This window comes from Ornithodoros turicata, chromosome 1, assembly GCF_037126465.1.
Source record: "Ornithodoros turicata isolate Travis chromosome 1, ASM3712646v1, whole genome shotgun sequence".
Classification (NCBI taxonomy): Eukaryota; Metazoa; Arthropoda; class Arachnida; order Ixodida; family Argasidae; genus Ornithodoros; species Ornithodoros turicata.
This window is the reverse complement of record NC_088201.1, coordinates 68047079-68063788: the sequence shown is the minus strand read 5'-3', so window position 1 is coordinate 68063788 and position 16710 is coordinate 68047079. Positions and strand designations below refer to the sequence as shown.

The following is a 16710-nucleotide window of genomic DNA, read 5'->3' as shown; positions in this document are numbered from 1 at the left end:
TTTGGAAGCCATTTTGTCAAACGCGACCTCTCAGGGTGCAACAGGGGAACAAGATACGGGGATCAAACCCCGTGATCTTACTTTCACATATACGTACTACAAAATCAGCTTAGGACATCTTTAATATTATTTTTATATCAAATGATATTAAGCCCCGAAGTTGACGAAATTCGCCACTTGGCCATTTCGAGTGCCGTTTTGGAAGCGATTTTGTCAAACGCGACCTCTCAGTGTGCAACAGGGGAACAAGGTACGGGGTTCAAACCCCGTGATCTTACTTTCACATATATATATTACAAAATTAGCTTAGGACATCTTTAATATTATTTTTATATCAAATGATATTAAGCCCCGAAGTTGATGAAATTGGCAATTTGGCCATTTCGAGTGCTGGTTTGGAAGCCATTTTGTCAAACGCGACCTCTCAGGGTGCAAGGGGGGAACAAGATACGGGGTTCAAACCCCGTGATCTTACTTTCACATATACATACTACAAAATCAGCTTAGGACATCTTTAATATTATTTTTATATCAAATGATATTAAGCCCCGAAGTTGACGAAATTGGCTACTTGGCCATTTCGAGTGCCGCTTTGGAAACGATTTTGTCAAATGCGACCTCTCAGGGTGCAACAGGGGAACAACGTACGGGGTTTAAACACCGTGATCTTACTTTCACATAGATATATTACAAAATTAGTTTAGGACATCTCTAATATTATTTATCTATCAAATGATATTAAGCCCCGAAGTTGACGAAATTGGCCATTTGGCCATTTCGAGTGCCGGTTTGGAAGCCATTTTGTCAAACCCGACTTCTCAGGGTGCATCAGGGGAACAAGATACGGGGTTCAAACCCCGTGATCTTACTTTCACATATACATACTACAAAATCAGCTTAGGACATCTTTAATATTATTGTTATATCCAATGACATTAAGCCCCGAAGGTGATGAAATTGGCCACTTGGCCATTTCGTTGTCGTTTTGGAAGCCATTTTGTCAAACGCGACCTCTCAGGGTGCAACAGGGGAACAAGATACGGGGATCAAACCCCGTGATCTTACTTTCACATATACATACTACAAAATCAGCTTAGGACATCTTTAATATTATTTTTATATCAAATGATATTAAGCCCCGAAGTTGACGAAATTCGCCACTTGGCCATTTCGACTGCCGTTTTGGAAGCGATTTTGACAAACGCGACCTCTCAGGGTGCAACAGTGGAACAAGGTACGGGGTTCAAACCCCGTGATCTTACTTTCACATATACATATTACAAAATTAGCTTAGGACATCTTTAATATTATTTTTATATCAAATGATATTAAGCCCCAAAGTTGACGAAACTGGCCACTTGGCCATTTCGAGTGCCGTTTTGGAAGCCATTTTGTCAAACGCGACCTCTCAGGGTGCAAGAGGGGAACAAGATACGGGGTTCAAACCCCGTGATCTTACTTTCACATATACATACTACAAAATCAGCTTAGGACATCTTTAATATTATTTTTATATCAAATGATATTAAGCCCCGAAGTTGACGAAATTGGCCACTTGGCCATTTCGAGTGCCGCTTTGGGAATGATTTTGTCAAATGCGACCTCTCAGGGTGCAACAGGGGAACAACGTACGAGGTTTAAACACCGTGATCTTACTTTCACATATACATACTACAAAATCAGCTTAGGACATCTTTAATATTATTTTTATATAAAATGATATTAAGCCCCGAAGTTGATGAAATTGGCAATTTGGCCATTTCGAGTGCTGGTTTGGAAGCCATCTTGTCAAACGCGACCTCTCAGGGTGCAACAGGGGAACAAGATACGGGGATCAAACCCCGTGATCTTACTTTCACATATACATACTACAAAATCAGCTTAGGACATCTTTAATATTATTTTTATATCAAATGATATTAAGCCCCGAAGTTGACGAAATTCACCACTTGGCCATTTCGACTGCCGTTTTGGAAGCGATTTTGTCAAACGCGACCTCTCAGGGTGCAACAGTGGAACAAGGTACGGGGTTCAAACCCCGTGATCTTACTTTCACATATACATATTACAAAATTAGCTTAGGACATCTTTAATATTATTTTTATATCAAATGATATTAAGCCCCAAAGTTGACGAAATTGGCCACTTGGCCATTTCGAGTGCCGTTTTGGAAGCCATCTTGTCAAACGCGACCTCTCAGGGTGCAAGAGGGAAACAAGATACGGGGTTCAAACCCCATGATCTTACTTTCACATATACATACTACAAAATCAGCTTAGAACATCTTTAATATTATTTTTATATCAAATGATATTAAGCCCCGAAGTTGACGAAATTGGCCACTTGGCCATTTCGAGTGCCGTTTTGGAAGCGATTTTGTCAAACGCGACCTCTCAGTGTGCAACAGGGGAACAACGTACGAGGTTTAAACACCGTGATCTTACTTTCACATATACATACTACAAAATCAGCTTAGGACATCTTTAATATTATTGTTATGTCAAATGATATTAAGTCCCGAATTTGATGAAATTGGCCATGTGGCCATTTCGAGTGCCGTTTTGGAAGCGATTTTGTCAAACTCGACCTGTCATGGTGCAACAGGGGAACAATGTACGGGGTTCAAACCCCATGATCTTAGTTTCAGATATACACATTAGAAAATCAGCTTTGGACATCTTTAATATTATTGTTATGTCAAAATATATTAAGCCCCGAAGTTGATGAAATAGGCCATTTGGCCATTTCGAGTGCCATTTTGGAAGCGATTTTGTAAAACGCGCCCTCTCAGGGTGCAACAGGGGAACAAGATACGGCGTTCAAACCCCGTGATCTTACTTTCACATATACATACTACAAAGTCAGCTGAGGACGCTTTATGCCTAGCGAGTGTCGTTTTGGAAGCAGTTTCTTCAAACGCGACCTCTCCATGTACGCCCTGGCACCAGGATTAAAGGGGCTTCGCACGTTTTAAAGGGCTCGATCTGCTGCCGAACGTTGTGGTAGCCTCTGTTACAATCCCAGTACAAGCCGTTCATAGTATCTTTTTGGCACCATGATACATATCATTTGAGTCATTGTAAAGGGCCCTGCTGCCGCCTTTTCCAAATTTTGCGATGGTTTCCGATGCAATCACAGGAGAGGGGCATAACAGCCGTCGCGTCTTTATATGTGTGTAAAATGTCTGCCACCGTGATTAAAGGGGTTTTTGTCCGTTTTAAAGGGCTCTGCTGTAGGCTTTTATGGAGTTTGCGGCCGCATCCGTTATAATTCCAGTAGAATGGCAATAGCATAAGCCGTTGCGTATACTTATATGACTTTGGAACTATGATACAAGGGGTATCGACCGTTTTAAAGGGCTATGCTGCCGCATTTTCCGTATTTTAGGGTTGTCTCTGTTACAATCCCAGTAGAAGGGCATAGCACAAGCCATTGATGACATGTCATCGGCAGCATGATACAAGGGGTCTCGCCCGTTCTGAAGGGCTATGCTGCATCCTTTTCCGATATTTGCGGTCGCCTGTGTTATGATCTCGGTAGAATGACATAGTATAAGTTGTTGATAATATGTCTTTGGCAGCATGACACAAGGGGTTTTGCTCGTTTAAGAGGGCTCTGCTTCCACGTTTTCCGAATTTGGCGATCGCCTGTGTTATAACTCCAGCAGAATAGCATTGCCACCAAGCCACTGATAACTTTCTTTCTTTCGCTCCATGATACAGGGAGTATCGCCCGTTTTAAAAGGCCTTGCTGCCGCAGTATCCAAATTTTGCGGTCCCCTCTTGCGCAATTCCGGTAGAAAGGCATAGCATAAGCCGTCATGATTATGCCTTTTGGTACCATGATACAAGGGGTTTCGTACGTTTTAAAGGACTCTGCTGCTGCCTTTTCCGAATTTTGTGGTCGCTTTTGTTGCGATCCCTGTAGAAGAGCAGTAGTAGGGACCTATTACGCAAAACGACATCCTTTTTCTAATCCAAGATGGCTGATTCTAATCCAATTCTAAGCCAAAATCCAATTCTAAGCCAAAATCCAGTTCTAAGCCAACACAATCCGCTTGTAATCCAACACAAGCCAAATCCAGAGCCAATCTGATTAGCCGCCATTAGCTCCGCCCACTTCACGTTGATTGGCCCATGCTAAGCCTACTGATCTTTGATTGGCTGACCGTAGCTCCGCTCCTTTATGCTAATTAGTTGGCTGGGCTCCGCCCAGTTCACGCTGAATGGCCCGTGCTAAGCCTTGACTGATCATTGATTGGTTGACTGTAGCTCCGCCCTTTATGCTAATTACTCGGCTCTCTATTACACGCAACGACGTCCTTTTTTTCTAATCCAATTCTAGGAATTCCTGTTCTAATCCAATTCTAAGTCAAAATCCACTTTTAAGCCAACAAATCCAGTTCTAAGCCAATCCAATCCAGTTGGAATCCAACACAAGCCAAATCCAAAGCCATCTGATTGGTCGCCATTAGCTCCGCCCACTTCACGTTGATTGGCCACCACGCTAAGCCCACAGATCACTGATTGGTTGACCATAGCTCTGCTCCTTTATGCTAATTAGCCGGCTCGGCTCCACCCACTTCACGTTGATTGGCCACCACGCCACTGATTGGCTGACCGTAGCTCCGCTCCTTTATGCTAATTAGTTGGCTGGGCTCCGCCCAGTTAACGTTGAATGGCCCATGCTAAGCCCACTGATCATTGATTGGTTGACTGTAGCTCCGCCCCTTTATGCTAATTACTCGGCTCTTCACGCTGATTGGTGCACGCGTATGGCTGAGCACGCCCCCGTTATGCTAATTAACCGGCTCCGCTGATTGGTCCATTCTAAGCCTACTGGTCACTCTCCCAGCCCCCCCCCCATCTGATTGGCCGCCGCCGCCCGCCGCTGAAACACACCGCTGCGGCCTCAAACTTACCCGGGCTAGCGGGTGGCCGCCAGATGGTGCGCGGATCGCTCGGCGGTGGCTTCAGATGGTTCTAACCCATCTCAGATAGCTCTACGAGAACAAACAGACAGGGGAAAAATACCTTTCAACGTTTATTGAGTACATGTTTGAGGAAAAGCATGGCAGTCTTGGAGAGGTTGATTCCCTTGATGCTGGGCATGGTTCCACGAAAGTGACGGATCATGTAGACGTCTCCGGGACAGCGGCTGAGAAAAATTTCGTCCTCCGTGAGTTGGCACTTCCGCATGCACTGGATATCTTCGTAGCTGTCGCTCACGTCCAGCGAGTGAAGGCACGTACGCAACGATCCAGTAGCGTTCCTGTCCAGGTTAATGCCGGACCGCATAGGTACCACGTGCCACTCCCTGATGGCCAAGATGTCGCCGGGGCATTCGTGCGCGTACGTGTGCTTATCCTTCTCCAGCTTGATGCTCGCCGTACAGTTGCCGGCGTCCAGCGCCAGCGCGCACGAGACGAGCGAGAAGAGAACGAGGTGCCACATCCTTCCAGTGACGCAGGTCGAATGATGCTACTCCTACTCATCCACTGCATTATCTGTGCGGCGGGGGGAAAGAACGCCAGGTGAAATCTCGCTATCTACGTCATCCACTCAAGCTTACCATATTCGCAGCTTCCGTACGGGTAGGAGTCTACGTCATTGTAGAGGTATCGTTTGTCGTCGTATGCCATCAGACTTCTTTTCACATTTCTGATGGTGTACATGCACTGTTTCTTTCCCACTATTGACACCTGTTCGTGCGATACGCTAGCGTGCTTGAATAGGGTATCGCGGTACGTATCATGGAGGAGGTGTTTGTGCACAATGTTCTTTTTGACCCCTTTAGCTCTTGCAATTTGTTTTCCCCCGGCTAATTTGATGGAATACATTTTGGCTTTCAAGCATATTACTTCCTCAATGGGTACGCTACCCGTTTCACTTTTGAACGCGCCAAGCCTACCGCGATTCCTCACGCTGTACAGTGGATGATCACGATCGAAGGAAGACAAGTCTAAATGGTCGTCGGCGATCGCGCGTAACTGATCTTCGTAGTCCTTGCAGAATAGGCCGAGGATCAGAGAATCCGTGTCAAAGTAGCAGGTAATCACCGGACAAGTGAGCTTGCTCAGCAGGGTTTCATAATAGAACGAGTACATGGTTAACTTACTCAGTTCTAAAATCGTGAAGCCAATCTGCAGGGGGAAATCGCAGCGCACTTTTCTCTTGCGCATTTCGTACATGACACAATCAGGGGACAAAATTTCCATTCGCGCGCATTCCGCCCGACTCCCGAGGCGACTCGCCGTCTCCTCATCGAAGGCTACTCGAATGTCCCGCATATTAAATTTATTTAGCAACGTACGCCCGAAGACCGCATTATTTGAGATTTTATAGAAATTTTTCTCGAACGTCGTGCTCGAGGCGACGCGTCTGGCAACATTGTCCTCGATGTAGGGACGCAGGAATGGTGCCTGACGAAATTTTAGAATTCTGTGAATTTTTGTCACCCGCATGCCCAGTCTACAATAGAGCGCGAGTAGCGCGTAATGAACAACGTACTCGACCTTGTCCTTGCACGTGAGAAGCAGCTTTTTGCTGTTCGCCGGCTCATACATTAACTCTTCGAGGAGCCCCCGCTGAAATGGTGAGAGCCATTCCTTCGGGACGACCGCCTTCTCGGGAGCCAGGGGGAAGTACCGCGTCAGCGCGTGGATAGATTTTGGATACTCCAAGTCGCACACGTACACGTATCCCACGTCCGAGTCCGTGGGGTGACGCATAAAATCCACGGAGCTAAAATCCTCGACCCATTCGAAATCGCCGATGGGGAGGTGCTTTATCATACTGAATCCGTAAAGATTGTTGCAATCTATGTACGATATGTACACCTCCTCTTTATCGGGATCGTAGCCACTGCACAGCGGATTGTTAGCCCGTAAATGACGTCTGCTCGCCTGACAGAGCCCGCCTCTAACACCCGATTCGATGGTCCGGTACATGTCCTCGTCGATGATCAGTTCCAATTTTGCCCGCGTGTAATTTAGAGCGCACTGCCACGAATAGGATGCCAGAGAAACGCAATGAAGCAATTCCAAACCGCGCGCGTCGTAGCACAGGCGTCGGAAGTGCTGCATTACGTCAGTATGTAACAGGGCATCCGTTTTCAGGTACAATGCATTATAATCCCTCAGATTCGAGCATCCAAAACGTTCAAATACGTGCAGCGCGTACTGATAGTCTTCGTCGCTTATATCCTCCCCTGTCAGATCGTTTCGGAAGGCGGATTTTGCCGGCAGAGCCAATTCGTCGTAGACCGCGAACGAGCTAACGTGGCTGTACGGGAATACACCTTTACGAAGCAAAATTTCGTAGTCGTCTCCAAATACCTGCTTCAGGCATTGGAACGCCTCTGCGCCCCCCATGGATTTGACGGTTTCCACGAGCTCTCCCAACGACGAATTTAGGTACTGCATGGTGTCTCTGAATAGGAAGGTGCCAATTTCGAACGATCGGATTTTTTCCATGGAACTGGCCACGATGAAGGGAGCTCGCTTCCACCTGAGAAGGTGAAATTCCCGCAGCAGCCCGGCCAAATCGTAGGCCAGATTGTGCACCATGATGGGCAGTTTTTCCCGCGTCGTGCACGCCACGTTACAGGGGTTGCACAGCGTCGCGATGTAATTTGTCTCGCCGGCAGTACAACGCTTGGAATGGTCGTGGTGCCGGACACGGGGTAGATCTTGCGCGAACTCCTGCCCGCAGTACGCGCAGTGGGTGGCGGCTCTGTGCCGTGCTCGTTGCTCATCATTCAGCACCATTTCCGCGGGGCAGGCGTTCAGGGTGATCATCTCGTCCCGCATTTCCATCAAAGCTCTGACGCACTGCCTCGCGGAATCTTCACCGTGGTGCGTCCTGATGCGCATCACCTTGGAGTCGTGAGTGCGCACGAGCACAGCGCAGAAGCTCGAGGTAACGTGACGCTGCATGCCAACACCACTGGGCGCGAGTACGCTCTCTGTGTCCAACGCGACGACGTAGTTGTACTGCTGCTTGTACTGTATTTTAGTAAATTCTACAAAGTTTTTGCCCGGTTCGCAAAATTCCAATATGATTTCGTTTACGTCCGCGCACAGGCGACGATGTTTCGCCATGCTCTCTTCCTTCAGGAAAGAGCGCGTGCAGCGCTCGCACACGAAACGGTTACTTCTGGTCGTCAACAAGCGTTCGAGGGACTTGATTCCAAAAAAATGTTCATCTGCAGCCAATAAGTGAATTTTCTTTTCATACTCGAGTTTTGGAGGTCGCGACACGTGCACTCCCTGATCGACGTACTCGTATACGTACACGGATATCCTGTTTTTGTCTTCGAATTCGTCCAGATCGGAGTAGGAAACGGGGAAGCGACTAGGCCACCAGTACTCCGCTGCGTAGTTTTCACATTTTTTCCACGAATTCCTTTCCTGCGGGTGCAGGAGGGCAAGCGTATTGTATTTAAAACACTCACCCTCCTTACGTGCTGGTAAATGAATATTCGTTAGCACGTTCCTGCGCTTAGCCAAATGATCGGGAAGTGTCCCATTGCATCCGAATTTTTTCGTTTTCACCGCGGAAATACATATTTGAACATTTTGGACGTCGGCGGACACGAACCCACTCCCTTCCCGCTGATAATTTTCGACGCGCCCCGTGGACTCCTGAATCGCGTCCATTAGGGTATTCGCGACGGCTCCGTCGCTGTGGACTTCGCGAGCAAACGCCATAAAGTGGGCTATGTGCGCGGTTATCTCCCCCCGAGTTTCCTTTACCATTAAAACATCGGAACAAATGCAAAACCTAAAGGGTATTCTTTGCGCTCTCAATATGGCGAGCATATCGTGAAAGTGACTCATTAAATATTGTCGCAAATCCTCTACTCCCTGATCGTGAACAGATGCCAATAGCGTGAATCTTTTGACGATACCTCTAAATGCGGCGTCAGTCTGGAAGAAGGGCAGGAAGGATGTATCCACGTCGGGGTGCGATCGCATCACGTGAGCAGACAGTGTAGGAGGTGCGCCGTCCCGAGAATCGTCGTCGTCGTCCGATTCATCCTCGATATCGTGAGGATCAAAAAAGCAGAACACACACCGAGGCACTGAAAATAAACGCGCATCAGTAAGAAACGTGCAACAAGTAAAGGAGGGAATAACTTACTTGTGAAGCGAGTGAAAGCAGACTGTTCCCCCCCTGAGGCGATCGCGCGGCTTATAAACCGGCATCCACGCTACATGCGCCAACACGTCGGGGCTCGCTTGTTTCCACGCGGTCGTAAATCATGTGGCACCTCGAGGATGAGGCCGCGTTGGGGCCATCTGTTTAATATCAGAACGCGCGCAACCGCAATGGTGAGCTTTCACCGTCGAAGAAAATGTTGCGTCAAGGTAATGTAAATAGGTCTTCTCCAAGAAATTGGGTCACCTTGAGTCGGTTGCATGTTCCAACACGTTGGGGCCGCCTGTTTTATATCAAAATGCGCTTCATTGCCAAAATGAGTTTATACTATAGAACGGTGAGCTTTGTTTTATTCTCGGGGAAGTTGCGTCAAGGTAATGTAACGAGAAATTGGGTCACCTTGAGACAAGCCCCAACACGACGGTGCCATCTGTTTAATATCAAAAACGCACTTCCACCCATCCTGGCGAGCCCCAGCGAAAAAAATGTTGCGTCAAGGTGATGTAAATAGGCGAGAAACTGGGTCACCTCGTAAATCATGTTTTCCGAGGCCACACGTATTAAAGCCAAAAGTGAACTGTTGTGCTTGATGAGACAAGTCTATCTGAAGGAAAATATCCCTATGAGCCCACCCGCTCATTGCCGAAACGAGCACCAAAAACAAAGGGTTCGCTTATGCAGTTTCCAAATGTCCTTCGCGCGCGCATCATATATCACATGCTGTTCCCGTGTGATTGTGTAAACAGAATCGCACCACCCTTGCGCTCCTCCGGGGGTGCTTTATATAAAAGTCGCGATATATACAACTCATTTGAGGTCTGTGAAGCCGTCGGTCGACTCCTCGTGAAGCGCACAACGAGAAAGGTATGTTTCACTATTGTCTTCAAGATGAGGAAAGTTAGGTAATAGTCGTCCTCATTTTCAGTTCATTTGGCGTGCGTAGAAACTTGCACTGAGAGATATGTCATCTATTGTCGAGAAGCTGGATAAACTAAAGAAACCCGGTGATGGAGACATTCAGAAAATGAGCATTGTTCCAAACAACGAAAAGCTCGACGTGTTGGACTTACGCAAAGTGGATACTATCTATGGGGAGTCCGTGTACGTGGAACTCCTGATGGACAACGATAAACGCGTAAAGGTGTACCTACCCAGTCGTTTTAGGCGACTCACGGATGAAGATTTGCAAGAAATGCGAGAATTACCAGATCTGAAACTAGAGAAGAAGGAGAGATTCAGGGATGGTAAAAGAGCCGCATCGCCCGACATCATCTTTACTCACGCGAAGAAGAAGTGACCGCGACGAAAGTCCGCGTCCCATATGTAATCAGCGGGAAAAATAAAAATACATGTATTTCTGATTTTAAATGTTGCGTTGTTGTGATGGATTAGGAAGATAGGCTGATATGATGGGAAGCTGTATTGATAGAATGATATGATAGGGAGCTATAGCGCGTATTCATTGACTAAGCGAGTGTAGTTTGTGGGGAGCTATAGAGAATAAAGGACACCAAGCGTTTTTAAGCGACAAACAACTTTTCTAGCAGCTTTATTGATTTTAGGTCATTAGCGGCGAGATTATCGGAAAACAGGGATACAATGCTCTTCAGTGATTTCCCTTTCGCCAACAATGTCGCCGCGATACAACAGTACACACCACACATTGGAGAATACAGGCTTTGGATACAGACATCATTATATTCGTCGACGGTGAGGCGTTTCAGCTCGGGTTCGATGGGCGGCAATCCGAAGGAATCAAAGTAGATGAGGTCATCCTTCATTTTCGCGTACAAAATCCAGTGCTCCCCAGCTTGCTGTCGCCGATCGGTGTTCACCACGATCATACCCGGTCTATCCAGTGCGGGCAGACGGTCGTCTCGAGCGTATACACCGCGGAAGAGTGCCGAAGTGTAATCATTGTACTTCAGGAGTCTCTCGATATCTTGCTCGAACATCGCTAATCCAGTGTGACGTTCCTGTTCTTATCGATGGACATAATTCGCACACTCTCGGACAGTATCAATACGGTCGTGGGTTCGGCCAAGGCACGTCGGAACTTGAGTTGCAGACGAACGTTTCCACGCCTGATCGGTGACAGGTGGACGGAGGATTGATCGGGATCCAGGTCGTAGTACAGTAGGAACTTGTTTCCAACGTAGTGGTCGTATTCGTAGGAGACGTGCTTCTCACACAGCTGCTCCAGGAGATTGAAGTAGCTTCGGTGGTTCAGGTTATTGTTGAAGTCGAACGTGTCTATTCGCTGCGTCCCGTTCACGGTGAGCGTCGCCGACTCAATGTCGCAGTTCACGAATCGGTACGGGTCCCGATTGAATGCTCCCTGGTAGGCAAGGGTGGGCACGAATGCGACCACCACCTTAGACGGTATCTTCTCAGGAAATAAATCTTCCAGGCATGCATCCAGGTTGCCAACTGGTAGCGAACGAATACGCGATTCACTTCCGGCCAGTGTGTAGAGAGCCTTGCGCTTCTGCAATTCCGTTTCGTGTCCGAGGAATAGGCTGGGAGACACGGTGATTTTCTTTATGTACAAAGTGGCACTCATGATTTCCACTTTATGCATGTGCTGCTCCTGATCGGTCTTCATAATGCGGAACGCGTCGGAGCCTTGATAAAAAACAAGCCTAATTTCCACTCCCGATATGAGTAGCTTAGGCTGCAGGAAAATGTCCGAGTTGATCTTGGAAACCAGGTCGATGGTCTTGCCGCCACGTGTGAGGTTGTATCGTTCGGTCGGTCCATGAGCGCGAATGTTGTTTTCCGTTTGACGCGCTTCTTCTTGCGCGTACAGACCTGCTTTATGCACGGTATTTTGCTCCGTGGTGCTGGCGTGAAGCAAAATATCCAGGTAGCTTCTATAGCTATACAAATCATTATTCGTAATCATGGTCTGATTCAAGAAGACGGCTACGTTCTTGAAAAGCGAGCTGGCGAACGCGTTGACGGGGTAGACCTCGTCGTAGGTCGTCCGATCGCCAGCCTGTGTTTCCGGTAGCGAACCATCGTCACGTACGATGCGGACTTTCGTCACTATGTACGCGGAGTTCAAATCGAGATAGTGGTGCCCCAAATTCGAAAGCTGGAACTCTATGACGGAGGATATGTCAGCGACCGGGTAGAATACCTCATATTCCCCCTTCAGTATATGCCACTGCGTTCCCGGCACGGAAAATAACTGTGTTTCCGACTTATCCAACAGAGGAGTGTCGGGATGTACGACGTTAATCGTGTCCATCTCGCAACTAAATTGTGGCCGCGCAACCAGCGTGATTTATGCCGTCGAAGACGTCCGGTTTTCTCCTCTTTCTTCGCCCACCAGCCCCTCCGAGGTCGCGGAGAATTTCACGGCCCGTATCTTTCGCCGATCTTTTCAGCGCACTTCGGAAAGAGTCTCCCTCCGACAGATTTTTGGCCACGCGCTTAGCGGCCGCAACAGCCGTCTTTTTTAAGTAGGGCGATACGCGTTTAAAGAGTGGAATAGCGAAACGCCCGAGCTGAGAAAAGAAATTGCCTCCCCTCTGGTACAGGTGCGACCTGTATACCGTTGGAACGCCAAATCCGTAGATTGGTACCGCTTTAGTGTACATGCTTAAAGTGCAGCGTCAGCGTCGATCTACCGCGATTTTGTAGCGGTAGCTTGCGACCCGTGTCGTCGCGTATAGAGACGGTGATTGAGGAAATTTCGCGCTGCACTAACTTAAAATACTGAACGGGTAGAAAGCTGAAACTCAGTTGTTCTTTCGTTCTATCGTATACGAATGGAATTAATTTCAGTATCGGATGCCGACCGTTTCCCACTACGGAGGGCGTGACGAGATCCGTGTATATCATAATACAGTTAATGGGAAGATCTATGGTCACTTCGTCGACGCCCGTATCGTTTTCCGTAAATACGGTTTTCGCGCCGAAACCCAGTAGGTACGCAAAGTAATCGGATAATGTAAGCGACACGTTTTCCCGCAAGCTCAACGAACACTTCCTCGCCCACGCATCGTACGTGAGGGAAGCCTCCGGTTGCAGACGCTCATGGATGGCGCTCACGAGAGCTTCGGGTGTTTCGTAGTAATTCGGTGGAAGTGAAATGCGCCGACTTTCCGTCTCTTGAGTGTTTATGTGGACGCAGTACGTCTTCACTATGGGATTACACGTGATGCGCTTTCGGGATCCTTCAACATGGATGTGCTTCACCTGAATGAGGTCCAGGAACTCGGTCGACAAGTTGAAATTCGTCGGGAGAGAAAGCGAGTAAGTGTTGTCTTTGTATTCCACCCGTGATTCTGTATCGTTCGTCGCTCTGAAGAATTCGTTGAATGTGTCGGTAATGAGCGATCGGGGTTCTAAAATTAGATCGTTATTGATCACTATCACCCGGCGAACTCGCATCATAACGGCTCTTTCCTCCGCGAGCGGTAACACGTTTGGGACGGCGCGTACTTTACCGCCCTCCCGGTGATCTCCATCGATGTCGACGATTCCAAAGGCGAGATGCAGCGGTCTGTCGATTAGTTTCGCCGAGCGCACGCGCGACGGTAGCTTAAACACGTAGTGATCTTCCTCGTAAGTCCACTCTATCCCATATTCGGGGAATATTTTATTCAATAGCGTGTCCGTGTCTTCGAACGTGAGCTGTTTTGTTTGCCACTTCTCCGTTGATAGCGTTATCAGGTTATCAGGCGCTTGGTTCACGTTCAGGAAGCTGTTGGGAATGGAAAATCCCTCTAGACCGACGACGTACGAATCATCCAGGTGTAGTGGCTTATCTAACGCGATCGTGAAGTCATTCAGCGTGTTGGACGGGTACAGGTCCATGCTAGCGTTCGAGAGCAGATACACGTAAAATTCATTTTCTGACATCGCTGGCGGGCACCCAAGAATCGTGATCTTTGGCGTATCCAAACCAACGAACCAAGTAGTGCAATACCCCGTTAATTTTCTTCTTTCTAATCACCGCGGATATGAGTCGCTTATCGTACGAGGAAAGATGGTGGACGGGCTGCAGCTCCTGCTCGTAGAATGATCTCAGTATTTCTTTTCCCGTCGAATCTTTCACGTACACTACGGGCGGATCGGTCTTTCTCGTTCGCGACACCTCGAACACTTTGGCCGTCCACCTTTGATCGTAGCCTTTGGCGAACACGCCGCGATCTAACGCGAGCCTCACCTGGTCCCCTGATTTATACTTGCTCTCGCGCGGGGTCGTCTTACGATTCAATCTGTTGAACAGAGCTACTTCATTTCCGGCGTTCACGTTTTTCGGCTTTTCGCCCGTGACAGAGTGTACCGAGTCGTTATAGTCGGCCACTATCTTCGGCAGCGCGTTGATATAATTAAACTTCCCCGTACTAGTGAAATGCCTGGCTATTCTTTCTCTAATTGTTCTCTGCACGCGTTCACAGGAGGCCGCTTTCATTCCGCTTTGTGTGCTATAGTGATTTAGTAGCGACTGAAAGTACTGACGAACGGGGGAACCCCAAAATTCGCTCCCGCGATCAGTGAGCAAATTCTTCGGAATTCCGTGACGGAAAACTCGTTGGAAGGCTTTCTTTACGTCTTGCGGGCGCTTTGTGCGAATGGGGACCATGTACAGGTACCTCGATAGCGTATCTATGACCGTTAGGATGTACCTGAAGCCCTTGTTAAATTTCTGATATTTGCGCATATCCAGAAGGTCTGCCTGATATAAATCCCGCACGTGAGTTGCGATGATGGAGCGCCGCTTAAATTTTTTCTTCACTGGCTTGTGAAGGGTGTAAGCATCTTCTTTTTTCAGCTGTTCCACGGCTTCTGCGCGCGTGAGCTTGTGATACCGTCGGTACCGATCCACTCCACCTAACCCTTTCTCCTTGATCTTTCTATAGGGCCCCATATTTGCTCCAGCGAGCAATGCGGTGTATTTTCAGAGCGCTTATAATTTTCGATACTTTTTTGTACCAGCGGGGTTTCTTGATGAGCGCGCTACGACGTGCTAAGTAGCTCACGAGAGCCACAATGTTTGAGCGATTGATTCGCTTCCCTCTATATACTAGCACATTATCCGCCTGCCAGGTGAAAACTTTCTTCAATTCTTTTAGCACAGATTTCGCGCGTGCTTTATCAACGCCGGAGGGTAGAAGATTAAAATCGAATGGATTGGGTTCCGGTTTGGGCTCCGAATGGACAGGTTCCAGAGGAGGAGGAGGAGGAGGAGGAGGAGGATGATAGTGAGCTCGCTTCAGCAAGTAATAGAGGGCTTCCAGTATTTTGCCCACTTTTACATCGTCCGAATCGTTAGATTTCAGAACTTCACCTATTTCTATTCTATGAGCCATGACCGATGGCTTTGGATATCGCTCGCCCGGCGACTCCCGCCACGAGACTTGATAGCCCTGAGAGGAGCAGTGGAAGTATGGGAATGAGACCACCTCGTTGTCCCCTAATATATTTCTTCAACTGCCGGGGGCACTTATGAAGTGACTTGTAGGCGAGGAAGCGGAGGATTTTTTTGTGTTTCTTCAGGTTTTTATGAAGTTCCGTCGAAAGTGGGATATTTCCGCGTAGAATATTCAGACAGATTTCCGAAAGGATTCGAATGTCGTCGCAGCTGAGCTCTTTAAGTAACTCTGCGCGGTGCGTCGGTTTGCTGGCGGCCAATACTTTGAGGAGCGTGAGATGTCTTCTAAGATCGGCCGTCATTTCGCGGGCGTAAACAGGAACTGCCGGTCGTGCGGTAAAATACCCGTTCGCAGGCTACGAGAGGGAGGTGTTTGCGCGTGCAGATCCACAACTAAATAACCGTGCGCCTTCTCCGTCGCCTGGTTATATGCGTCGAGAAAATAGGAGAGCCCCTGTTTCCCGAATACCTGACGTCCGAAGGTTTCGATCTGTTGTACGGACCGCGCGTTCCGGAACAATACGATATAACTGGCGTTCAGCGATATCGTTCGAAAAGCGGCATTGTGATAGAACAAGGCTTGTGTGATCAGGATCACGGACGCATTCTTATGGTGGCTACCACGTACAAACAGCGACTCTACCTCCGATAGAACCCCCTTTTCCGTGATTTGATCGTCAATAACTATGAGAGTGGGATATCGCTCATCCCAATCTGCAGGTATCCTGTCCATAAACTCCACACCGTCGAAATCCTTTTCCCAGCCGGCTGCATACTTTCGTACGTAGAGTATCTTCTGCGGTGGAATGCTAAATAATTCGGGATGTCTCATTATATTCTGCGTGAGCACCGTCTTCCCACACATGGACGCGCCGGAGATGAGAATTCGAGCAGGGTGCTGGAACTGCATGTGCATCGTGGAATAACTCGAGCAGACTGTGTAGCGAGGTGTGATGCATCTTTATTTTCATCCATAGCTCCTAGCGCGATTGATGATCATCTCCAGGACTCTTATTTCTTCCTGACATAGTTCCTGAAGCTCGCGCAGTGATTGCTCCCTGTAAGCCGACAGGTACTCGTCCAAGATTTCGCGTATGATTTCCCGCAACTTGTTTGCGGTGATACGGGAGCGCAATATGTGGCAGCACATCTCGACGAAGT

At 48.1% G+C, this 16710-nt stretch overlaps 1 protein-coding gene across 1 annotated transcript; it reads right to left on the bottom strand.

Annotated features, from left to right (window-relative positions):
* Nucleotides 1–5036: 5036 nt before the first annotated feature.
* Nucleotides 5037–7084, bottom strand: LOC135400202 (uncharacterized). Its single transcript, XM_064631957.1, has 2 exons — nt 5572–7084; nt 5037–5506 (listed from the first exon to the last, which is right to left on the bottom strand). Exons 1-2 carry the CDS (start codon nt 7082–7084, stop codon nt 5487–5489), a joined length of 1533 nt encoding a protein of 510 aa, XP_064488027.1. The 3' UTR covers nt 5037–5486.
* Nucleotides 7085–16710: the final 9626 nt, after the last annotated feature.